This window comes from Rhinolophus sinicus, chromosome 16, assembly GCF_057876585.1.
Source record: "Rhinolophus sinicus isolate RSI-liver-muscle chromosome 16, RSI-T2T, whole genome shotgun sequence".
In the NCBI taxonomy this organism is placed as follows: Eukaryota; Metazoa; Chordata; class Mammalia; order Chiroptera; family Rhinolophidae; genus Rhinolophus; species Rhinolophus sinicus.
The window spans coordinates 61,564,874-61,592,366 of record NC_142516.1 but is presented as its reverse complement, the minus strand read 5'-3'; the positions used below and the strand labels follow the sequence as shown (position 1 = coordinate 61,592,366).

Here is a 27,493-nt window from a genome sequence, read left to right as displayed (position 1 = left end):
ATGAGTACTAGACAATTACCATCCCGTAATGAAACCTGTGGCAGAATGTTTAGAAACATTAGCTGATCAGTTTAGTATTTTTCTTTCTTTCTTAGCTTGAATGTTTTTGTTACTTTCAAAATCAAAATATACAGTGACTCAAAAAAGAAAAAAAGAAAAAGTTTCCTTAGTCTTACTTCTTTTCAGAGATACAAATCACTGCATTTTGCAAAAGCCATTGTAGAACTTAGTTTTAAAGTATGGCCTTGAACCAGACACTGAACACTAGCATGAAGGAAAACAGATAAAATTGTAATTCCCCAAATCAATTTAAATTTTATATTCCAATGAAAACAGTGGTTAGGTATACACCATATTTTATTATCTTAATTTAAAATGGAGTAATAATAAGGAGTTAGACAATTTATGTATGCTGTTTCTGCCAGTCATTTTTTTTGTTTGTTCACTTTATAGCTACCTGGTTAACAACTGAGGCTTTTAAATTAAAAGGCCTAATTGTCTAGGTGTGCTGAATTATAACTAGTTAGGTTATCAACTTTTATACCCTTTGTGTTTTCCTTGCTACATTTTGATGAATTAGGAAACAGATATCACTTGCCATTGCCTTAAAACGTTTTCTCTATCTGATAATTAATGACATTTGTTAGATCCCATCAGTGAAACTATGTAGTTTTGGTTTCAATCTCAATTTCCTCATCTTTAAAATATGGGAGTCCATTTTTATGAATCCTTAATGGATTTTTTTTTTTCCTGCTCAGAAATTCTCGGATTGTAACTATGCGAGTGCTATCCACTTCTCTACTAGTTCCTTTTTGTGATTTGGATTGTTGAAACATTCTAGTAGCCTGGCACAGTTTCCTTCCAACGTATTCACAGAACTTTTTGTTTTCTCTCAGAAACTGTGTCTTTCTAAGTGTCTGAGGTTGTAATTGAGTGTAATTGTACTTGTTTAACTTTCTCCTTTCCCGTTGAGAGTGTTTATAAAATGCATTCTGTGAGGGTAAAAAGGAACTAGAAAGTTAGTATTTGTGACACGGTCAAATAAAATTAAGAAAAGTGGGAATTTGTTTTGTGTACATGAAATAAAGTATTGTTTACACTTAATTTGCACTATAGACATTCTGGCTCATGGAATCTTCTTTAATCAGTTACGTAGTCACATTTATTGAGATTTTATAGGAAGCTTTTTGAGGGGTTTTGTTTTGATATAGAATAGTCTAAGATGAATTTTTTCCAATCCTTCTATTGCACCCTGGGGAGAATTACTGTTGCATGACTCATTAGTGCCCTTCCATATGTCAACTGAGGGGTGGAATCAGCATTATTTTGTGTGTGACACAACACAAATGCACAGTGTCTACTCTTCTCCATGCCCCATTTCTTTTTCATTCCTCAACTTAGAGAATAAATTCCCTTTTACATGGCTTATGTTGTCCCAGACCAAAGAGCAAGTAGTAAGTCTTGGTTTCTGGTAACACCTTCTCCATTGCCTTTAATTGTCTGGATGCCACTTTTAAATGCAACTATTACATGTTTTTCATTATCGTCTTCGAAATACATCCTCAGTCTTTCTTTTCTTTCTCATTTTTTAAGTTTGGGCTTTGCAACTTTCTAGCACATGATGAGCTAGGTATTTACCTATGCTAAGCCTCCGTTCCTTTTCATTTGTAAAATGCACATGCTCATATCCCATTAAGATTGTTGAAAGGGAGGAGTGGGTTATTTCTCTATGCAAGATACCCATATGGTGAGTGGCTCATTGCAAGTGTTCAGTAAATATGACCTCCCTTTGCTTTCCATCTTGGGCTTCACCGGTGAAATTTGTCAGTAAAGAGTGGTTATTTTCAAAGACAGATGATATTCTGTTGTCCGTTTCACCTTATGGACATAGGTAGGAAGAAAGAATGAGACACTTGAAAACAGGAGAGTTGAAACTAAAAATATTTGAAGACTCGAATTAGTGCTTTTTAAAAAAATTAGTGATATTCACTGATGAACTTGCAAATGAAGGCTATTGAAAACTTTAAATTTAGAGAAGTGAACTGAGATGTGGGTCAAAGAAAGGGAAATACCTTCCAAGACAGTATGCTTGGCTGAAAACTGATCTGTGAACAAAGAAAATTGGCAGAGATGATCCTAATTCAAGTTAAAAAATAATGAAATAAAACCAAACACCACAGGAGGGCTTTGAAAAGGAAAGAACACAGGTGAGATGAAGCTGATTGATTGATGGATTGAGATTCCCATACATATAGATGCCCTCTATCCCCGAAAATAAGACCTAGCCAGACAATCAACTCTAATGTATCTTTTGGAGCAAAAATTAATATAAGTTCCGGTCTTATATTAAAGTAAAATAAGACCGGGTCTTAAATTAATTTTTGCTCCAAAAGACGCATTAGAGCTGATTATCTGGCTAGGTCTTATTTTCAGGGAAACACGGTAGGTGTATATATATATATTTTTAATTAAAGTTTATTGGGGTAACAATGGTTTGCAAAGTTACATAGGTTTCAGGTGTACAGCTCTGTAATACATCATCTATATATCACATTGAGTTCGATAGGTGTATAATTAATGAGTTAGTATCTGTTTGGAAATACTGAGTAGTGATTTAGAGAAATTTTAAAAAAAGGAGGAAACAGGTTGAGATCGAATCTATATCCTTTTTTCCGTACCTTAAAAAATCTAAAATGAGGTAAGCAAGTGACAGTTGGCAGTATTTCAGGATGAGATTGACTAATTATAATAAATAAAGTAATTTTGAAAGGGTATCTTAGTGGCATAGAATTCTAGATACAGAGAAACATTCACTAAATTATAGCTATTTTGTTGTTATTTTTGTTATTAGAACAGACATAAAATACAACTCTTGAATGTAATTTCAAAATAGTAAGTAAATAAATAATAAATATTGATAAATAAAGTCTGCCTATGCTAGTTCAGAAACAAGAAAAATAAATTTCAACAGATATTTTTAAAGTGCAAAAGAACTTTAGGCATTATAGAATGCAACTTTCTTAATCCCCACATAAGAAAATTAAAAGATAGGGAAAAAGAATCACCATATGTCAAGCAGCAATTCTGCTTCTTTTTCCCTTCCCTCATTTCCTTCCTCTGTCCCTTGCTTTTTACCTTCCTTCTTCTCTCCTCCTTTGATCTATAGTAGACATGTAAGTGCCTACTTTGTGTTACTTGCTTTGGATACAAGGGGGAATAAAGTTTACGTGGATCTTCTTGTAATTTACCTTCTTAGTAGTTAATACACTTGGATGTGTGATATTTACAATATATTTGACCTACTAAGTGTCAAAAGTCTGTGACGCCATGATGGCCTGTTTCAGAACTGCAGTTTGTATGTCCCTGCGTTGCCTGGGTCGAGTGTGTTTGTGTGCAGTTCTCAGCAGCCTCCACACCCAGCAGCTGTCTAACTCGGCCGTATTCCCCCAGGTTCCAGTGGCATGTGCTGGCAGAGTGCTGGGTGCAGACTTTTGCCCAAACCTGGAGGAGCCAGACCAGAGGCTGGAAGTCCAGGTTGGAGTCTTATTGTTTTATCAGTTGGGGTGGTGTGACAGACACAGCGGTCCCTGAAGGACACACAGATCTGTCAATGCCATCAGGAGACGGACAACCATTGAGACAAGTATAAAGGAGGTACCAGAGTAGCATATGTGCAGCAAAAAGTCCTTTTCAGGATAAGTTGTCTGTAACAGGAGATCGATCATTTATTCTTTCAAGAAATAGAATGTACTGCGGTGGGTAAGAACTTGGTTTCTGAGGCTGGGTGCCCAGGCGGACACAAGCTGCCATGACACCTTTAGCAAATCACTCAACCTAACTGAGCTTTAGCTTTCTCGTCTATAAGATGGAGATCCACCACACTGGGTGATCATGAGGTGACATGTCCTAAGTATATCCAGCAGTTAGCATAGGTCCTGGCACGTGACAGGCACTCAGAATATCAGCTCTTGTCCTTCTACGTCATCGTAACGTGCTAAGCATTGTGCTAGGCACTGGGGGTGCGTGGCGAGCGAGCCATGCTTCTTGTTTTGTGGTTTCTTGGCTCAGGAGAATGCAAGCCATTCAGCTGGGCACTATACTGGAAAAAGACTTACTGATAAGCGTCTTCTTTTTTTTCGTGGATTGGGAGATCTGTCCTCTGGTGAAATATTAACTTTATTAGCAAAGTGCATTTTTTGTGGAAGTATTGACTTGGAATTCAGTTCATTTTGTGTGGTCTTGAGGTATTCAAAGCAGTTTGGTGTATTGCAAAGTAAAAATATAAATGTGACGTCTTAGCCAAAGGTATGTCTCCAATTCCAGGTACTTTTCAATATTTAAGGAATGCATGTGCCAATGATGCAAAGATACAGGCTGAGGTTTCAACATGGGTATCATCTCCTAGTGTGAGCAAACTCATAGTATTTTTTTAGGACCTCCTTTTGGCGCCATTTTCTGATTTACGGGATGAGCATAGTGAGCTCAGTTTTAAAACATTTTTACTGATTTAGACACCTCACATGAGAAAAGAGAGTAGTTTTAAAAATCGACTTCTTCACAGCAGGAGTGAAGGTGGAGGTGGTGGTAGGCGGAGGTTCAGTTTTTATGGTACTGAAGGGTGCCCCATCTCTTGCACACCTGCTCTTGGACGGGGGGAAGACCACCTGCGCTCTTCAGTGCCATAGGCTGGTACTGGCTGGGTGGTGTGTGGCTGTGATACAACAGAAAAGCAGGTGTGACACATAGGAGACATGATCATGCATTTCCCAGTGTTAGAAAGCTAACAGCTTGTGTGTGACACATAAGTGCAGAGTGATGGAAGACTTTTCGTGGAGAGTAGTCTGATCCTTGACCTCTTTGGGTAGGACAAGTAATGGTCTTCAAACATGTCACCTGGAATGGTCTGTCATGGGTGGCTGTTGGATAATTTGTTTTGGAACCTTGAGTTACAGTGCAAAGAGCAATGGGTTTTGCAGATGTGAGTGCATGAAATAAAACTGAAAGGGACCAATGGAGCACCATTATTATGACATACCCAGGGAGAAAATGTATAGTTACAAGTTTAAGTGAAGCTCTGCTTGTCGGGAAACAGATTGTGGAGCTGACAATTCAGTGTGGGCCTTGCAAAGAACACCAGGCTCCTGCACAAAGAAATGAAAGTGCTCATTTTATTGGATTCCTCCTCTTGCAACACCGTTTTGGCAGACTGAGTGGAAAGGTTGAATCTGTCAAGAGTCAACTATGGTGAATTGGTGAATTAACTGGGACCCACTTGAACCATTTCCTTCTGTTTTTCCTCTTCCTTTCTAAATATGGCTTCCATACATTTTAAGAATATCTAGCACATAGTTACATTATGTCAGTCATAATAAACTTGACACTTAATATGTTCTTCACCAGCTAACAATTCCAGGAGTAGTTTTTAGCTTAGAGTCCTTTCATGCTTGCCATGGAATATATTCTGGCGGGTTTTGTTGTTTGTTTGTTCCCCCGCCCCCCCCACAGAGTGAGCCATCTCTTATTTTTCAGTCCAATTCCACACTCCAGGGAACTCACTATAGGACTTGCTAGATGCATCAGTCATTTACTTTTCCTGCTTGGATCTCAGGCTTTTCCCCAGGGCCAAGCATTATAACCACCAGAGGATTTGCTGTTCGGCCTCTTGATTCCGAGAATAACCTCTTGGGCACTTCGATTTAGGAGCAACTGTTTGTTTCTATCCTTTCCTAGGAAGGATTTTCATTTAGACACGCAGCACCCATAGCTGGTCTATTTTTATATTTAGCCGACATCAGTTCCCATGACAGGTGGAGTCTCTTCCTCTTCTTACCTGCTTCCTTTGAACCCATTTCTTTTATCCCTAAAATTTCAGATGGCTTAGCAACGTTGTTGTTTAATAATCCGAAGATCCCTGATATGCTTTCATGAATATATCTTTGGTTTTGAATGACCGTCGTCCCTGAAGGCTGTGCCTGACTTAACTATTGCAAGGGCACCTGCTCTGTATTTTGTGTGTTAACAGGCTTGATTTAGAAAAGTAGCTGGAAATCAAGATTTGGATTCACTAACTGTTGATTTTCCTCAGTCCCTTTTGAAGTAGGTGTGAAACTGTGCTTTCTTCAACTGGGCTGGTTAACTGATGTACAGTAGCAAAAAATTGTCTTCTTATGTAATTATTTGGTAGGAAATGGTTATTCTAGTTTAGACTCCCTTAATTGCTATTAAATATTTTATTTTTAATCAGAGAAAAGTTACTTTTTTAGTCTAACAGTGCCTCGTCATGTATTCAATTGTTACAGTTAGCCCAGCGCAGTTCCTTTCTTGTTTGGAAATTCAAGATGTGGGGTTTGCCTTGATATTTTTTCACCACGAAAGTGCTTAGAAAATTAGAGTAAATAATGCACCAATATTTCAGTACCAGATTAGACACAATTTACTGTGATGTTTCATAAACCACAGACTCCTTTCTTCTAGGAATGCGTGAGGGATCACTTCTTTTTCCAGACATACCGGGGTGCAAGTGTAAATTTCCATAAAATTTAAATGAGGTGCTTCCTGTAATTAATGAACAATTGTGGCTGCTCTCTAGTCTGCATTGTAATTAACCGTGATCAGGCTTGTTTAGTGATGACACTGTTCCTGTAATAATTTGACAAGCTACTGTGAATTTGCCAGGTTATTAAACAACCTGCAGTATTCACTTATGGAATCACAGGGAAGGGCTTGGCGGCTGCTGCTAGTTGAATGCAGCGTAAGGGTGAACCAACAGCTGCCCATTGAAGTCTATCGATCACCATGAACAGACTTAAATTCCAATGATTTGGGAGAAGTTAATTAATTTTGTGCGAAGTGTCTTGAAAACTTTTTATTGCATGATAAATCTACCGGGGCAAACCCAGTCCGTTTTATGAATGCATAATGAAGCTAGCAAATTTTTATATTGTCTCACCGGTATGGACTAAACAGAATCTGAGGTTTCCCCTTCCCACCCTATTAAATAGGTATAATTATTTTTTTAAAACGACAAAGTTTCCTCCCCGAATCCATTTACAACATCCCTCTAATATAAGTTCACTCTTGTGTGTGTGTGTGTGTGTGTGTGTGTGTGTGTGAAATAGCAGATGACCTTGTGCTAAACACTGTCGTGCCACAGGTAGAAAGAGTGATCTAAGTGCACTAGTAGCCTGTGTGCTTGGTCACTAGTGTACCCGCCTAACCCAACCCCCCTTCAGGTTAAGAACTGTTCAAAACGTTACTGTCTAGTTACTGTGGTGTCTTTCATTCAGATTCTGTTTATTGACGAAACCACAAGGATTCCTGCCCAAAGTACCAGGCGGTCTATGCTTGACTGATTTTGATTTTCTAACATCAGCCCTGGGGTTTATTTGAAAAATGTACATACACTGCAGCTTTAACAAGTCAAGTGACTGCATGTTTTTGACCATGGAGTAGAGTATATCTGAAGATCATTAAATGTAGTGGGGGTAAGGAGGGGTGGAGAAGAAGTGTAGTAGTCATTGTACGATTGCAAAGTGTGTGTGTGTGTGTGTGTGTGTGTGTGTGTGTGTGTGTGAGAGAGAGAGAGAGAGAGAGAGAGAGAGAGAGAGAGAGGGAGAGACACATGGTTTTTGTCTTTTCATCTTCTCCAAGAGCCAGAAAGTTTCCTGCCGTTCTCTTTCCAGCTATTGACAAATGATTGCCAGATGTGAGATCTTTGCAGTGCTCTTTCCCTCCGCAAACCTGCAGCGATGGGATATTTGATTCTCCCTTGCCCATTTCATCTCCTTTCCACATCTGCCAGGGACACACAAGCAATACATCCCTACATGAGAGTTTAAAGTTTATTCAGCTCCTTTTTCCCCTTCGATAAAGTGTTTGGAGACAACAGAATGAGGTCCATATGACTCGCTCCCAACTTCACTGTATGGAATTAGTTGTTTATTTTACTTATCTACCTCTCAGTAATTGAACTATTTCATTTTAGTTTCGGTCCATGGAAAATTTGATGCAACTCTGGGAGTGCTAAGAGTTTCCTATTGTCTGCTTGCTGCAAGTATGCCATCAACACAACTTCTCTCTCATCCACAACTTCTGATAAAAACTAGACTGTTGGTTTCATAGGACTTCCTAGGAAAGTAATTTTAATAAACAACTGTCAAAATATTAAGTGTAGCATGTCAGGTAAAATTTAGTAGTCATTTAATATTAAAAAACATCTGTGGGGGGGGATTCAACTTGTTTGGCTTGATTAGCTTACCTTGTATTTGTGTCCATTGTCAGAGTTGAAATGGATATGGTCCTAGGTTTAATCCCAAATAGCTTGTAAAAGAGAAAGTGCACTGAGTTTTGAAGACATCTGAAATTAGCCGGTATAGGCCACACACATAATCACTACCATGCACAGAAGCCTTTTGCATCTGCTTGGAATCTGTATTGATACTGATTTTTTTTTTCTCATCTCAGTTTAAAAATATTTTCCAAAATGCTCTTATAGCTTATGTTCATACTATAGGGTGGCCTGACACAGGTGGCCTTTCAGTTTTCTTATTACACTTTTTGGCAAACGAAAAGGCCCCTTATTCCCTGAATAAGATCAGCAGGGTTTTTTTGTTGTTTTCTTTTTTTTTTTCCTTCACATTTGAAAATAATCCATAAAATGTCTGCCACATGTTCGCTAGTTGATGGAAATGTTTTCCAAATTAGAGCTGTAGTATTGGATTCTTATTGTAAGTGCTGGTGTGTTTACTAATTCTGATACCCTCTTAGCTAACTGTGGTTATGCAAATTTATTTTTATTGTGAAATTCAAATGACAAATACAAGATACTTACTATTTCTGGATTTCTATCCTGAGGAGAAATTTGTCGTCGTTGTTAGGGCAAGAAGTACATGGCTTTGCCCATGTTAGAATCAAAAGAGGAAAAGTGTAAAGTCTCATTTTCAGTATGTCCTTTTAAAAATTTAACAAAACGACAAGAAACAAAACCTAACAAGAATGAAAACGAAAAGACAACAAGCCCCTGAAAAGAATAAATCCTAAGCTTAGAAAAAAGAGGTAAACCAGACTCATCAAGATATATACATGAATGAAGTGTGTGCCACTTTCTGTATATCAGCGCTTTTGTACCTTAGTAAAGCTTAAAAAAGAAAAAGGGGTAAAACTGTTATACAACATTTTGGCAACTTGTGGCCCACAGTTTTCTGTTGGAAGTGTCTGTTGAATAGGATAGAGGAAAATCGTACTTGAAGATACAGACAGTGATAAACTGTTCACTCTCAAAAATGCAATGATAATAAAGATGAATGTGGTAAGGTTTAACAACCCCCCCCCCCCCCCCCGCAATGAACCCAAATCAAAAAGGACCCTGTGGAGAAGTTTATATTTTTTTTGTCCTTTGACATTCCCCGAGGACTGATGTCATGTTAGGCACCTCAGTGGATGCCAGTGGCTGGGAAGGTGGAGGCGAAGAGTTCTTACATAAAACAACAAGGTTAGGAACTCCTGTGGCAGGAGCCAAGTTCCTCCGAGTTTAGATCACTTCACATAATTTGCTCTCGTTAATGCATTTGCTGGTTTCTCATGCTTTCCTGCCTTTTCCTCAACATGGTTATTCTGGGAGGCAGAGAGGTGCTAAGCAATGGAGGTGTCATCCGGCCCGCGTACCTAGGGAACGTCCTTCAGAGGATGACTTGTCACCAGCCGTCAAAGAAGAGAGTGGCTTTGTGGTCTCTGAACATCTGGCAGTGCTGCACAGGAAGCTGAGGGGGTGTCATTAATTGTGATGAAATAATTTAAACCATCAGGAATAAATGAGGCTGTTAAGCTAAGTTCAGATTCCATTTGCCATGCACATGTGTCTAGCAGCCTGTGTGCCGTTAAAAAAAATTGAATTATATTAGCTCATGAATAGAAGTGAAACAGATAATGTAAATGAAACAAGTTGCTGTGTAGTGATGACATCGTGTTGAACCACTTCACAGAGTTACAGTTTGTAGGATCAATATATTGAAAGTGGTACATTATTTAATGAATTTTTATATAAAAGTATTCTTACGGTATTGAGGGATTATAGTAAGGACCAGTGATTTATTGGAGCTCAAAGAGCATGAATAAGTGGATGGGTAGAGAGAAACAAGCCGTTGGGTCAAGACGGGGTGGGAGGGTGGGCTTCTTAGCCTGCTGAGCCGGGCTGGTTTGATGCACAGCTTACCTTTCTGAAGAATCTGGCTTCCAGTACAAGATTGGGTGCCATTGCTCTGCATACATGGTCCAGGCTAGAGGACAATTTCTTTTTGACGATGAGCAATTTTGGATGTCCTTTGGAGAGTTTGACACTTTGGACACATCGGTGTTGTTTCTTGAGGATAAAAACAACTAGTTTTGGTGATAGATGACTCCTCAAGCAAATGAACATAAATATATATATGTAAATTATATACACACACACACACACATATATATATACACATATATATGTACATATATACATATATGTATATATGTGTGTGTATGTATATATATACATATATGTGTATATATATACATATATGTGAATATATATACATATATATGTGTATATATATATATATATAAAGGCTTTGCACCATCAGTGAAGATTGATTTCAAATGTAATTTTCAGGCGTTGTGGAAAGCGGCAGCCCTAATTTCTTTACAAAGGAAAGACTGTCAGGTTTGGAATGTCGGGACATCTCTGAGGTTTTGAGCACTAAACTGGGCAATGGTGTGTAGGTTCCAAAGTACATTTCTAAAATAAGTCATTCCTTTTACACATAAGCCGAGTTTTCAAACTTGAACTTTTATTTAAAAATAAACATGGGAATTTGAAAAATAAAATGAGACTGCTTAGGTACAGAAAGCATTTTTTAAAAACCCTGGGAGAGGTAATCCCTCTGTCAGGCAGAGGCGATGGTCCAGAGCCTTGGACAAGAGCCATTTCCCTGCAAGCCTCTGAGCTCACTCTGCTTGGTCGGTCACGGCCTTTCTCTTTTCCCTGTTCCGAATCTCTTTTCTACTTCTCCTTTTCCTCGGCCTTCTCCATTTTCTCTTTGCCTTTCCTTTATTCACACTTTTAAAAAATCCTGTTATATTTGATTTTCTTTACAACCTGTTTTCATTTTCCATCCTCTGTAGAAGTGAACTGCAGATTCTGTTTTCACTTATAGTCTTAGTTTTCCTGTTCTTAGTGAAAAGATTAATATCCACAGTTACTTAAATTGTAAACTCATAAAATTTATGGTGCATGTTTACATAAACTTGCATGACCATTCGTGGTTTTTTCTAAGGGATGTGAATGAACCTTGGTTGTTTTTTTAAAAAAGGAATTCAGAGTGCTCCCTGAATTCTCCCTTTCCAGAACATTTGAATGGAATTGTTACTGATGAAAGCTGGAAATCTGTGGCTCCAAGTTAGCATCTTCCTTCTTACCCTGGTATAGAAGGAAGATATTCAGATAGAAGCACTTGCATTTCCTGACCTTAAACTTACTTGAAGTCTCATAGAGTAACCAGCAGTTAGGGTAGCGCTTCTCTGTGTTTTGATCTTTGGATTTCATTTTAATTGATGAAGTGGAATAGGAAGGCTTGCATTCTTCAGGTCTAATCTTCTTGGCGTTATTGGAGGGCTTGGAGGCTGTAATGTGTGAGTAAAAGGTACTGTGCCTAGCACATAGCTAGCTAATAGTGAATGCGTTATTGTTATATAAACGTGCTGAACTAGCTTCTCTTGGCTACACAGATAAAAGTTAGGAATAATTTTTTTCGTGAAATTTTCACAAATCTTGACTCTTTAACTATTATTTACCTTTAATCAGTTTTATACGTTTTCCCCAAGAATAAGGAATCCAAATGAGCACAGAAAATTTTGAACAAGATACCTATGTTTTTCTTTCTTTACTTGGAAGAAGTCACTGCATTCTGTAGTTCATTTATTTGTTTCTCAAAGCAAGAAAATTAGAGTATACTCAGTAGTGGCTTGAAGTTTTCTTTTGTAAGTATCTTAGCAAATACAGATAAAAAGTAGTTTCATGAACTTAAGATATTTTCCCCCATTTTTAAATTTTGGTGGAGTGTGGGCTGGATGCCTGTACATATTTACATATTTTCAGGACCTTCTTTATTCTTTTACTGTTGTCACCAATACTCTCTGCTTACGTAGCATTGAATTACTGGATTCTGTATCTTGAGTTCTATATTTCAGGTACATTATGGATTAAATAAACCTTGGTTGAATGGCTTGAGAATTGAAGTACATTCTGCATTCTCCCTCATTACCACTGTTTCTATAAGAGAATGTGATTTAGAGTTCAGATTACCAGTTTTACATAAGCTGTTCATGGGGGGGGAATGTCAGTATTAATATAAGAAATGTTATCTAACGTGTTGATTTTTACTTTATGTAAGTTCCTAAGTCATAGGGGCTTCATAGAAGGATAAAGAAAAGATAGGAAAACAGGAAGTCTTTTAATTCTTGTCTTGAGTAGAGAGAATTATGTGTGTGTGTGGGAGTGTGTGCATGTAAATGGATTTCGTATATGCATACAGTGTATATCTCATTACCTAGAAATCCATACTTTTGTATATGTTTACAAGAATAGTGATTTTCTATTTGAAAATTTTGTTGGAGTTAGTCATAATGAATCATTTACATCAAACACAGGTAGTCCCCCTACCTCCACCTGAAAAAGAAAGAAAAAAAATGTTTTGCTTGCATAGATAATGGAATCCCAATTTGTATGATTCCATTAGACTTTTTCTTTGACTCCATATTTTTCTTTCACAGGGTTTTAAAATTTAAACCCGGAAATTATCGGGTCATATAATCTAATGTCTTCATTGTACAGATTTGGACACAGAGGTCCTGAAATTTTACCAGACTTATCCAAAATTGCATACTTTCTAAAGCATTCTTCATTTCTGGTGTGTCGAAGCCTTTAAGATACTGTTTACTGTGTTTTTTAGTCCTTATGACTTTATAAGTATTATATAGCCATGCTCTAAATTTCTTCTTGTCTTAGAAAATGACTTAACTTGGTGTGTCCTTTGTTTTGTGTGATCTGAGTTCACATGAATCAAGAATGCCAAGAGGCTACATTTTTAGGGACCATAGTAGTGGTTCTGGCAGGTTCCCCCACAAAAACAGCAGGTCCTTTCTTTGCGCGATTCAGGAAATGTGCTAACTTGATGCCAAGAAATGGAATGTTTGGGCCCGGCTTTTTTTCTTTTTTTTTTCCTTTTTTCTTTTATGTTCTAGTGTCAGTTAGTATAGAATTTAGGTGTTGGACAACAACTAATTCTTGAACATCAAGAATTGCAAATGCTCCCATCTAAATAACCCCTGTTTTAAGTGAAGTGCCATTGCCAACATCTGCAGAATGAACTTACCCAAGGATATAAAAGTGTTCCTCTTTAGTGTCCAGTACATGCTGGTGGAATTTGATGGCGTCGAGAAGCAGACCAAGTCCCCTTGAAATCATTGTGATTATAAAAACATCTTTAAGTGCCTTTTTGGGTATGATACTGTGTTTGCATCCTATAAAAAGTGAGTTGAATGGACAGGGTCTGTGCCCTCTAGGAGTTTATAATCAAAAACAGGTAATGTAGCTGACATCTGTTATTGTATTAAGGTCCTACAAATAAACATTGATCGAATACATTAACAAAAGTTTTATATCAAAGACAATCAAAAACCTTTTTGCTTGCCTGATAAAGTAAGTAAACAGACATCCTCATCCCCACACTGAAACTATCCATGGAAGTTGTAAAATGACTAAACTGGAATAATCCCGACACGAGGGTATTCCTTTACATTGTTATTTTTTAAGGGTTTTCAAAGAGTGCTGGCATTATCGTGATATCACTGATAGCTTATTGTAAGTGGGTCTGTATTTGGAGATGTTGTTTTTATCTTTCTGGTGAAGGAATTGGGGTGAGTTGAATTTTCCTCCCACTCTGGAATTTTTCCCATTTCTAACTGTTGACTGGTGGTACTTGCTATTGTAAACCAGGATCGTGGAGTGTACTTTAAAAATTTATCCAAACCCCAGATGTTAGTAGAAAATCTATTTTTTTAATTAGCAGCCCTTTCCCCCTTCTAAGTTACTAGAAACTGCATTAAAAACAAATATAGAAGTTTAAGATTGATGCTCTAATGAGATGAGCTTACATATCCAAAAGGCTGTGAGGGGAATATTGGTAAGCAGAGGTAAATTCACAACTTTGGAATGGATTGGTCTGGTTATAAGTTGGAGGAAAGCTATACTAACTAAAATTAAACATATAAATGTTGGCAGTGGCAGGAGGAGATAGTATTGAGAGTGGTAAAATATTTTCTTTCTGCATGCTTCAAGTTTAATGCAAAGTATTTTAACAGTCACTTCATTTTTGAAGTGTAAGGGAACTAAAACAGCAACACTGGGAAGTCTAAACATGAACCCGTCTCAAAGTTCAAGACATGAAAAAAATAGCTATCGCTACTACCCCAGTGTAGGTGTCTGTCTGTGTAAATTAAAGCATGTGGATGCATAAATTAATTAGAAGAACAGTCACTGATATAAATCAGACTTATTTCGTACACTGATGAAATGAGCATTGTTTATACATTTATCTTGTTATTTAATCTCTTCTATATAAACCTGGCTGGTTAGCATTATGAAGTAATAATACAATTAATGTGATGATGGTATACATTTTCTCGGTACAGGCCTGATCCTGCAGGCCTTTCTTGACTGGGATTTGTGTATATAGAGAGGACCATAAGACTGGAAATTTTAATTAGCAAGAATATAAGAATGTTCCTCCTCTTTCCTTCCAGTTGTGGGGTGGTTTTTTTTTTTTTTTTTTTTTTTTATCTCAGGATGTGTCCTGGGACAGTTTATTCTTTTTGAAGCACTCGTCTACTGACCCCGGAAGAAGGAACTACCTTCAGATATTATTTTCTCAAAACTGTGCAAACTTCTTCATGAGAGCTACCTGCTGTCTTTCAGCTGTACTCTGCTGTGATACTGGGTCTCAAATAAAAGGAAAATTTTCCTTATAAAGGAAGCCATTAGGAATTTCTTGAATAAACAAAGTTTTTTTCTTCCAGGTGCAAAGAATTTTTGTTTGTAGCTGCGAGTCATGTAAGTCCAGGGGTAACACATGCAAGGAACATTCACTATCTCTTACATGAAATGGGAAGCGCTCCTGTTAGAGAGCAGAAAACAGAAACACTTAAAACAAAATGAAACAGAATGCTAGTGCAAAGCAAAATTATTAGTGGCGTTATTTAATATTAGATTCAGAACTTTTTTGGGGGTGTTTTTTGCTCTTATTTATTTTGCCTGCTCTCCTCATCCCCATCCCTCCTGACTCCATGAAATTGGTTTCTTTATGTTCCAAAATGAAAACTTTGCTTTTGGTAAAATTAAATCAAAGGTATGCATTTTATCGATCTTGCTCTTAGGTTGCTTAACTACTCCATGGCAATTTTTTTTTTTTTTTAATTCAGTAACAGAATTTGACAGTGGTGTCCAAAATTTTAAGGAATTGCAGAAAAATATGCCACAGGTAATTCCCTCTTGATTTATTTTTATGAATGGTGCCTGATGACTGTTATTTGTTGTTCCTATTTAATCTCATGTAGAGAATAGATTTGAAACAGAGTCCTTTTGGGATTACATACAGGGCAGTTACGAATGTGTATAATAAAATCTTAATTGTGATTTCATTTTGCCCTGAGCAATTAGAAGTTTTTTTTCTTCTTTACTGGTCTACATTGATGTTAAACATTTATAAATTGACAAATCAGATATTTGGATATATTATTTTAAAGATTTTTGTCTCATAGTCATAGACGTGTCACAGATCTCCTTGCTTCGACACGAATTATCTGTGATACCATAGCAACATCCCTGGCTCTTAGCAGAATATGTATTATTTCTGTGGTTTTGTGAATCAGTAACCACTAAAAGATTTCAGACCCAATCACCTATAAATGATTTGTTCAGAGTTTGCTTAATGAGAGAAACTGTGGCGTAAGACAACCTCACAATACGTGTAATGATACATTTTCACTGTCATGCTTGGCTCTCTTCTGGATTATGCAACAATCACTGTTGAACTATGCAGATCTATCTGATGGAGTTTGGGTCTGTTTCCTGGAAGCTTTCAGGACAATACTTGTTAAACCAGTATTGAAATCAGAGAATCGGTTGACTGGAGCCAGACGTATGGAGGGACAGGACTCCTGGGTTGAAGAGGTGACTAACAGTGAGCTGACTGCTCTTCTCCACTTGCTTGTTAGAGACTGCTTCTCAGCGCTGATGGGAAGCAGCTTTCCAAGAGCTGAGAAGGCATTCTGAGGCTCCACGTCCAGCCTTTAGCTGAGAGTGATGCATCTGACCGAGCAGATGAGAAGTGCTGGGGTGTAGTCTGGCTCTCTATCCAGTAGCAGCCCTAATGGTAAAAGTAAAAGGCTACATGTACCCTTCCGAATGTTTTGTTCTCTGCGCACTCCCTATTCTTCTGGATGGAAAGACCTAGCCTTCCTGTGCTTTGCTAGTTTCTCTCCTTTTATCATTTATCTTTTCCTTTTTCCTGGGAGTTATGCCACTATCTGATGTCTTCCTTCGTTTTGATACAATCAGATATTATTTTATCATTTTGTTTTCACCTTTTAGGATCTTTGGGGGGAGCTGACTTTAACCTGGGTCTTCCTGCAAACAGATCCTGAAATAGTGACTTGCATGAAGGTACTTTGGATAGATCCCAGAGAAGGAATGAAGGACCAGGGGAAACCAATACAAAGATGAATTATGGAGGTATTCAGTACTACTCTGAATGGGTGCTCATTCTCACTGGGGCCTTCTGAGGCACCTCATGAATATGTCTCCCCCAGAATAAAAGGGGGAAATGCTTACCCATTGACTCTCATTCTGGGTTGATCAGTTGTGGCCCTCTGAGAATTAACTCCCCACACTTCTGACTTGTATGTGTACATCTTCCAGGAAGCGTGAGACACACAGGGCAAACTCAGGGTAAGATGCTAATTGGCTACAAAGAGGGAAGTTGGTTGATGTGGCTGGAAGGAGAGGTGACACAGGAAGGATTTTTGGTAGTACCGAGGCGGGACCTCTCTCCAGGGATCAATGCATTGTTTTCAGTATTGGTCTAAAAGCCCAGAGCGCTCTCAGGTATCTGCTGCTCTGAATTCCTTATTTGTTACCGTGTGCTTCTCAGGTGAGTTTAGATATGCCTTTGTCACCACTTTGCTATTTAGAAGGACTGTCGGCATTTTCCTCCATCATTTTAGCATACCACTTTGGAAATTGGTCATTCACGACTAGGACCAGAATAATCTGGACTCGGTAATGCATTTCCCTTTCATGGACACAGGTTCCTTTATCCACATTGAAGCACAAACTATTGATAGGCATTATATCCATTATAACCTGTATCCTTCATTTTGGAATGGGAAAAAAAGCTGTTAACTGTTCAAAAGTTGTTAACTGCTACTCTTAATATGCTTATGACAAGCAGAGTTATTTAGCAGAATTCTGTCCCAGGGTGATTCAGCACTTTCCAATCTTCAAAAGTAGACCCAAATCCTAACTGCGTTTTTCCAAATGGACCGAGGAACCCCAATAGGTACAGTTAATGCTTTTATTAAATTGTGACAACTGATAGATTAGTGAAGATTTAGGGAAGAAGGTAAGGAAAAACTATAAAGTAATCCCCAGTGAGATATAAACATTGTACACGACTTCAGTACTTACATGACAGAGGAATGTGTTTCAGAAACCAGTTTCTAACCAAAGCAGTTGTTACACAGTCATTATATGTATTCTTTTCATTGTAAGTATGTATGTGTATTTATTGGAATCATGGTCCAAAAATTACGAGGTTAAGTGCTATCATGGATCATCCAAGTTTTCAACCGTCCACTCTGAGCTTCCATTCAAGTCTCTAACACGTTTTGCTTCTTATAAGTGGACAAACTGATTTTAATTATTTCTTTGTGGTATCTGATTTCTTTCCTTCCTGGCTGTTCCTGTTTTTAAAGAATACACACTGCTTATAGGAATGATATTTAAAGGTGGAAGAGCAAGTTTTCTATTTGCACAGGTAGATGGAAGGGATATACCTTGCAAAATACATGACACCTTGCAAAATACATGACAGCGTATCTAACATACAATAATTCCTTATATAAATTATTTTATATTTTTAAAGGTAAAGACAAAGACGAAAAACAACAGAGAGTCATATTCTAATATGAATTTGCAGCTGTTCTAATATCCTCAGTCAATTGGGAGTTGTCATCCAGTAAGAAGTTCTGATTTGCTCTTTTGTTCCACTTCAGAATAGCTAGTATTATTTCAAAAAAAAGAAAGAATTCAGTTTACTCTGCTAGAAATTTCTTGGTCTGAAGGAGTTGAATAGTTGAGTGATTTGAGGTTAAGATACCTTTGCACCTTCAAGGCGAAATACAGTCTTAAGGGTGTGATAGAATATACCATCTAGAGAATAGAGTTTTAGATTATAAGGAAAATAATTCCCTTTGTGGGCTCTTCAGGAACAATTTTCTATCTCGTGGTTGGTCACTTTCAATGTATGGCAGTTGCTTTCCATTATAATCCCAAGCTCCAATCAATAGGTACAATATTATGCAGCTTATAGTTACACTGTAACCAAAATATGTCAAATGTGGTTTCTGAGTGGCTGATTTACAGTAAGTCTTTCTCAGTCCCTAACGTGGATATTATGACTAATTTGAACTACCATAGACTGAGACATTTTTCTTCATATAAAAAGTGTGTGTGCTGGGGGGTGGAGTGGGCTGTAGAGCTAGGAGGAGCAGTAAACCACTGTGTCAACTTATTCATATACAGATTGATCAATTGTCATCTCCTTCGCATCTACATGGATTGTTGTGAATTATCTGCTCACCCTGGGAGAGACGTGCTCTGAATTCTAATCATTTGAAATCTGTGAATCTATTAAAACCATATTTGTAGCTATAAAAAAAAACTGATATTCACTGGGCAGTTTGCCCAACAAGAGAAAGTCAAAGAGATTATACACTTATCCTAAGTAACGGCAACCACCCTGCCAATTCTTCCTTTGAAAGAATACAGCAGACCCAAATTATACATCTCTGGGTAAAGGGAGACAAGAAAAGAACTCAATATATCAAAATCAGAAAGTAAATTCCACAATAATGGCTACAATAATGTTTCAAGATGTGATTTCAGCATAGGCCTCGTCATTGAACTAATCATAGTTTAGATGGGTTTTAAATTGTTTAAAGCACATCCTGAGCTTGTTAAATACGTGTATGTTTACCTTCTCACTCAAAATGAAAATATTTACTCATACACCAGGAGACCCTGAGATCACATGGGGCAATGACATCCACCTCATTGGGGAAGAACGTGAGGCCCAGAGTGTCACGGCGAAAATAGGGTGACAATACGGTCTTCTGATTTCCCATCTAAAGATCTTTCATCAGATACAGAATGAACATATTTAGCTCCTACACTATGCCAGGGGCTGGTGTTACAAAGAGGCATAAGCCAGTGTTTCCAAGAGAGCGCTGCTCCTTGCAGTGGGTAGTAAGCTGTCTTGTTGAGTTGGACTGCCATCTTCCCAAGGGACAGGTTTTGTCTCAGCTTTGACCGTTATGCCTGGCACTTAGTAGGAAGGTACCTAATAATTTTTGGATGAATGAATGTGATCAGTTCTGATTTTTGTGCCGTGGAGTCACAAAGGAGAGGCAAACTATGGAAGCATTCACACACCGGGTAACATTTCAGTCAAGTTTTTTGAAATAGATAGTGTTTTGCTGTGAAATCGAGGCAGGAATGAGCCAAGTTCAGCTGAAGGACACTCTCCTTGAGGGCAAGAATCACGCTGTGTTCATCCTTGTGTCTAGCCTAGTGCCTGGCACGTAGTAGGTTCTCAAAAAATAAACTGTGTTGCTCTCTCTGTGTCAAAACTGGGAGTGCACCTGGCTTTACTTTCCGTATTAAGAATCTGGTAAACGTTTTGGTTTTCAAACATCTCTTGTTTGATTAATGTAAACGATGTATGCTAGAAGAAATGAAATGCTATCGAAAGAATAAATCTCGCATTCAATTTAATTATGTCACTAAGAAGTTGAAAGTACTGGTTGGTCAGATAATTCTTACTTTCACATAAGTGGGAATTGACTTTCTTTGTTGGGCTGTTGAAGGTGACTCCTTCAAATGACTCTACTTGGCACTCAGTAGAAAGTCCCACTGTTGATTTTCAGTTAAGCACATTGTTGATTGTCTTGTCCACTAACAATACTTCAGTTGTTGGCTTTGCCTATCTCAGTTGAGTAGAGCATGGAATCAACAAGGGCCTGATTATGGATTTTGTTCTTGTACGGGCCGGTTAGATTTGCAAAGGGAAAAACCCCTTGAATAAACATAGACAGCGCTTCAAATGTTGGTTAGCTGTTAAAATAAATGGATGCTATTAATACAAAGAGGACTTGGCTAAAGAAGGTAGATCATCACATCTCATTACCTCCCTTCTTGGATAAACAAGTAAAGCATGTATTCTAGTGACAGTAGTTTCACCATATTAGTGTGTGTGTGTGTGAGAGAGAGAGAGAGAGAGAGAGAGAAATGTGTTTCTGAAATTACTATTTACCTTTTTAATGGAAATAGGAAACGTACAATGTTCATTTTTGACTTCAAGTATTTCAGAGTAAAATACCACTCTAATACTAGTTTATAAATATTTGAATTTGTATGCAAATTTTAAAACACTATAAACTCAAGCAGAAAAAAATGCCAAAAGAAAAAAAAATGTCAAGCAAGCGTTCACATTGAATCATACTGATTACTTGAAGGGAAGCAGATACTACTTTCTCAAAATATCACACTTTTTTAAAAGGATATATTACCTCAAACATATGTATGAATCTTGCTTTGAATAGGTTAGTATAGATTACATTTTAAACCAGCAGCAGAACAGATAAACTTTCTGGTTAGATACCACGTTTGAACTGAGAAAACATTCAGGTCAGCTGGATGTGTTTTGAATTTAGCTACAGAATCACCCAACAAGTCTCAGTAATGAAAGTGACTTGTGGTTTCTTGAATGATATTTTTGCTTAATTGCCAAGATAGCTTAGATGGCATATACTGTGTTGTCCGTTGCATTGTTGTATTCAGATATTGAAAGTATTGGTCAGTAACGTTTTTGTGATGTGCGTTTTTAGCTGTTTCTTTCTTTCTATGAAGCATATTAAATATCTTTAATGCCACCTGCCTATTATTTTGAAGGATTCATGCTGTCAAGAAATACAAAATAAAACATCTATATAGAATTATAGGAGACAACATTTGCAACAGAGATGACAGCGATCAAGGGAATGCCAAAATTACCAGAGTGAAGAAAGCAGAGACTTGAAGATGAGACCAAAAACAGATAGAAAAGCCCTCTGGCAAAATATAGCTCTGGAGGAAAGTATGCTGGAAGATAGAACTACATAGAAAAAAAAAAATTATATGAAAAATATGCTAAAAGCCATGTGACCCCCTGTATATTGAAATTGAAATTCAGCATTCATACAAGAGATAACCTACCCAGTGGAATTGGCAATGAAGTAATTATCAAAATTATTTTTTTTACAAATACATATATTCATTGCAATATCACAAAGAAATTAACAAATTGGTAATTTTCAAATAAAATGTTAATTAAATATAGTTTATAATTAAATATAGTTTTAATTCTGGAAGTCTTTATTGTAAATATAACTACAAAACTAATCACCGAAGTATGTATTTTTTAATTAGTGATAATTTCTTAGGAAGAGTTAAACAGTTAGGAAGTACGTGTTTACAGATTTTTTTTTTAGGCTTGTTCTTTTAATCAAATGCTTAATTATAAAGGGAAGAAAATTTAGGAATATCTACCTTTGACTTTTAAAATGAGATTAGAGGACACAGAGTAGAAAAGTAGACTTAGAAGTTTTTTTTGTCACTATGCTTAGAAATGCAAATATCACATTTCTGAATGATCCTTATTTGAGTGTGCCCAGATTTGTGGTGTTTGATGGCTTGGTTTTAAGAAGTAGTAAATTTTGTGCTGATTAGAAAATTAACTGATAATATTAATTTTCTTATCTCCAGATTAGTGTTTAGATATAAATTCATGATGCTAGTCAAATATTCAACACACTTTTGTGCTTGGTCACATAAGATAGTTTCCAACAGTAAAATAAGAGAATAAGGACGGCTCAACCTACAAGAAGTTCCAGGTGTAGTATGGGATCGTTTCTGTGGTTTCTGAGGTACCCCTTGTGATTTATCCAGAATTTCTTAGATTGAGATTAGGCTGGGTCTCTACAGCATTACACGCAGTACTTCACTGGTGTAAGTGAAACATTCCAGTGCATACATTTTATGTTGATATATTCACATAAAAAGTCACTGAATTATAATTAGGCAAATATAAGATTTGCACAGGTGTGTGTACGTTAGTCATTTGCAGGATGGCACGGCCATGTACATCTTATTCACAACTTATCTCCGGTGTTTCTTCTTCTGTAAGAGTTTCCTTACCACCTGGTCCACCTGGTCTGGTTTTCTTGCCCTTTTGTTCACAGAGGTTCCTGTGTGTCTCTGTATCCATATTCCTACCACAGCATCTGTCCCTTCCATACTGCATCATAATTGCTTTCTTAGTTATTCTTGCCCTCATTTAGGCTGCCGCGGTGCCTTTATTTGTGGCCTTGCTTCCCTCTTGTGTGTGCCCCCAGCACCCAGGATAGCAGGTGGCCCATGTATAGCAGGTGCTGAATTAGGTGCCTGAATGTACACACGCATAGTTGAATGAATGGAAGAACTAGGAAAACATACTGTGTGATGGCAATATACTCTTAGATTTATAGAACATGTTTTCCATTTATTTTCACCTCCATTTAGAAAAGTAGGCATGGGCAATGCTATTTCATTTATATATGAAGAAAAGCCAAATAATTTGACCAGAGTCAACAGATGGTATCAGAGTTAGACCCAGTCTCCAACGACCTGCTTTGGATTTGTTTTTTTCACTCTGTACTGCTGATTCTTGATCGTAGTAACACAGTTAATGTGAGGGACGCTGACGGACGCCAGGTTTGGAGTGGGGAGAGTTTACCTCCAGAGAGCAACGGCATGCTCAAAGACAACCACCTTTCCCTCACTTCCCCCTCTCCCCCTTTTTAAATGCTATTATTGCCCCTGCAATTATTTTTACCTTTGTCATGTATCTGTCATTGGTGACCACCTAGAAACCATATCCAACACCAGACCGGACTAGGACAGGGCTTTTCAGAAAGCTTTACCTAGTAGAATTTCTGAAGGTGCAGTTGCTCATTACAAAGCAAGATTCCTTTTGCTGCCCCAAATCAGTCCCAGCATGAAGGACAGAGGTCCCGAGCAGAAATTTGTTGTAACTTTTCGAGTCAATGCCACCCACCGTTTAGTGCAGTTGTGGTGGAACATTATTGGACGTGAACCTTTTGCCCTCATGAATTGTGGTTGAGAGAGCTGGTAAGGATTGAGAATTCTGGGCAAAGGGCAGCCATTGGGAAGAACTAGCATGCTAATATGCAACCACATGGGTAAGTAGCAGCCAAGGACTGGCCTGGAAGGGTAGACACCCTTGGGACCCTGGACGCGTAAGAGGTCAGTGACATATGGAGCGCTCCCCAGTGAGTCCAGTGTTGGGGAGGAAATGAGCACTGCCTCTGTAAGTCCAGAATTGGTCCTTTTCTTGTGATGGTATTTCCCTTTTCACTGAGAGACAGAAAGAATGAAAGCCTACTACTTAGAGAATCAGGGTAGAGGGATTTGGGGACTACTGGAGGGTTCCATTTGCATAGCAGATCTCTAACAAGAATGACTAAATAGTTAGGTTAGATCTTTCCTTGACTGGGGACTACCTCCTGTCCTGTTTTGGACGTTCATATATTAGGTTGGTGCAAAAGTAACTGAGGTTTTTGTAATTATTTTTAACCTTTAAACGGCAATTACTTTTGCACCAACCTAATAGTAGGACTTGATAGCTAGTCTCTAGACAAGTTCCTGTATGTTTAACAGTACATTTACTCAAACAGGAAATTGTTCATTAAGGCAAAGATTTTTGGAAAATATGTTTTCACAAGCATGCCCTTTCATACTTTTTCTTACTAAGTAGGGAAATAATATCCACACCTCACACTTTAATTTAAAAATTCGTTCAGTGTATTAGATATCCCAGCAGCTATATTTGAACCGAGGACATAGGGATATGATCTCTCTTTTTGAGATTTTTGAGATTCTATTTTTTTTTCTGTTTGTTTTTTGTGTTTGTGTGTGTGTGTGTGTGCGTGCACACACATGTGTTTTCCTGTGTGATGTCAGAGGACTGAGTTAGAACCTAAGCGTAATTACAGAAAGACACAATTTTAGAGCAAATGTTCTAAGAACTAGAATAATGATAACACCAAGATTATCAGATGTCAGAGGTCATTTAGTCCATCTCCTTCTTATAGTGTGGTCCAGCCTTACACAGCTCGAGTAAATACCTGTAATCTGGTTAGTAAATGAGACCAACCCTATGTTTATGTTAATTCAGAAATACAGTAGGTTGTCTGCAGACCACTGAGATTGTTCAGGGTGGGGGAAGTAGAGGAATATTTTTGATGGTATCCCTGAATTTTATAATGAAACAGATAAGATGACTGGGCAGAGTGTAACCAGAATAGACCAGAATAAACCAGAATCTGTCCTCCTTGAGGACAGATTGGTTTTCTCTTTATATTTTTTCTGTTAGGGTACTGACTGGGAATAATAGGGACTTACAAGTCTTTATTTAATGTTTGAATAACTACCCGTGTTTCAGTAGCCTTATTTAAGAATGATGTTTCTAGGGAAGGAACAAGTGAAAAGTTCTCCCTGACTTTGTGCCATCAACTGTTCATTCCTTTTTCTGTTTTAAGTTGGGTATTTTCTCTCTTGTGGTGAGTTAAAATCTGGCCAATTAGCGCTGGCTGTGCCCCATTTTGATTAATGTTTCTCTGAAAGTGTGACTCCCAGAATTTAAAGAAAACATTGGAGATTTGGTCTGATTAGTGTCAAATATGATGGAATCTTGCCCTGTACACTCCTTGTAGGTTTGTTGTGTTTACTTTCTAGAGCCATTACGCGTATGTTTTAAATGTGTAGCATCATAACATCTACCATTTCGAGGACGAGAGTATTTATTTCAAGTACACAAAATAAACTCATGAACTAATATGTCAGTGCTTTCCCCCTGAAGGAGAAATATTAGGAGTTTAATGGGTTGAATAGAAATTTCCTTTTGAATGGTTAACTAAATTGCTATCACCTTGTAAGCCCCTAAATCCCAATCTGTTTTTCTAAGGAAACCTATTTGCAGCTGTTTCAAATAACTGGTGGTTTGAAGATGATTGTTAGTGTGGTTTTCTACACACCCCAAACTTAGACCCTGCTCTGTTACTTGTCTTTGAAGCTAAGGAGTTGGCTTTAAAGTTGAGTTAAATAATTTCAGATTAGTTTTATTCATTAATTATTTTGGATTTGAAAAAGTCTGCTCATATTTAATTCTGTAGTAGGCATTTACAACATATTGTTTTCTCGTGTGCATTTATATAGACATTTGAAACATTTTTAGAAATTAATTTTATTGATTTATTTTTAATTTGGATAATTCTGTCACAACAAGTTATATATATGCGTATATATACATATATGTGTGTGTATATATACATGTACATGTGTGTGTGTGTGTGTGTATATATATATATATATATATATATATATATATATATACACACACACACATACATATAGTATTTAAAGATAGATAAGAGGAGTAGAAGTTCATGGACACTTTAATAGGAGTTCGAAGCAAGAGAAATACATGGTGATTGTGACTAAGGGAATGCCTGAGTTAGGAGGAAAGGTGTAACACAACCTTAATGGCCCGGGAAATGATGAGCAGAGGGCTCTAGAGTCTCTGTAATGTGGCCCGATGCTTGATATTCACCTCTGGGAAACTAACATAGAACTAGCTAGTTACCTAATCACTCTCCCATTTAGCACTGAAGTTGGCCTCCAAATAAATGAGATTTAGGCAGAGCAGGTGGTGCAAGCTGTTTTATAAGTGGGGAAACTGGTTTTGGGAGGTTATGTGCTTTAACCAACTAAGGTCCCACACTAACAAGGACTGACTTTCATGGGACTCAAACTCGGGGTTTCTCATTAAAAGTTGAGCGTATTGTCCATTGCACCATGTTCCTGGTGACGTAGGAAGTTCGGACTCACGACCCCTTTCCTTCTCTCTAGGAATGGAGAAAGGAAGTCCTAGGCTGTAATCTCTATTGTACCGTGTGACCCTGGCACGGTTAAGTACTTGTTTTGAGTCTCCGTGTTTTTATCATTAAAATGGGAACAATAGTATTTACATTTCACAGTATTGAGGATTAAATAGAATCATTCCTCACTTCAGCTGGCATCTTCTGTGAACACTCAAAACATTTTGTTTTCCCTTTACCTGTTTTTCTTGTGCAAAAAAGGTTGGCTTTGTTTGTGCAGGCAGATTACAGCCCATACTAATAGATACTTTAATCAGCTCATATTCTGCTAAGTGGTGGCAAGTACACATATAAATATGTAACTAATACAAAACATTAACACAATATGTTAGGTAATATAGTTGTGCATATGTATTAGGAACCAGGGTGAGTACAGATAAGGAAACAATAATGTTTTCCTTATTTGTGCTATTTTTGGATTGGTCCTTGATGGTTAAAAGACGTGGAGTTTTTAGAAAGTGCAAGGCGTTGAAGGCTAGGGAAGCATTGTGAGCAGAGTGCTAAGTGCAGTACATTTGGGGAACCACTAATCCAGGGGTCTCTGGGAGAGGAAATGATAGATTTATAAAATTATTTGCAGGAAATAATTTGGCTGTATTTACTTAATACATTAATTAAGCATACCATTCTGTTTCAGGCACCGATTTGGTTGTACAATGGTGAATATGACAAAGTCCTGTTCTCCTGGGGATTATATTCTAGTGTAGCAAACAAACAATAACAAAAGGTATAGGGGTATAATATGGGTTATGAAGAAAAAGAGAGCAGAGCAAGGGGGTCAGGAGTGGGGGTGGGGGGAATCCTGCTATTTCAGATGGTATGATCAGAAAAGATAGCTTTAAGGAGATGACATTTGAGCAGAGACCTGAGTAAAATTAGAATGAGCCCTGCACAGATCTAGGGGAAGAATAATCTAGCAGAAGGAACAGCAATTACAAAGACCCTGATGTGAGAACAAACTTGGTGATTGTGAAAGGTAGTGTGGTTATCAGTGAAACTGAATTTACAGGATCCTGAAATTTCAGAAGGGCAAGATGAAAGTGATGCCCTTTTTGCATGAAAGTACAGTGGTAACACTATTGTTAGGGCCCTCTGC

At 37.6% G+C, this 27,493-nt stretch overlaps 1 protein-coding gene across 10 annotated transcripts in view; it reads left to right on the top strand.

Moving 5' to 3' along the window:
• BNC2 (basonuclin zinc finger protein 2) overlaps positions 1 to 27,493 on the top strand; it is a 414,097-nt gene that overhangs the window by 163,574 nt on the left and 223,030 nt on the right. For 6 of the 10 annotated variants that reach the window (XM_088793665.1, XM_019739202.3, XM_074330352.2 and 3 more), the window contains exon 3: positions 3,451 to 3,534. The exons of the other annotated variants lie outside the window; for them this stretch is intronic. In XM_088793665.1, the coding sequence (XP_088649791.1) occupies positions 3,451 to 3,534 (84 nt within the window). The remainder of the gene's footprint in view (positions 1 to 3,450; positions 3,535 to 27,493) is intronic. 10 annotated transcript variants of the gene reach the window in all.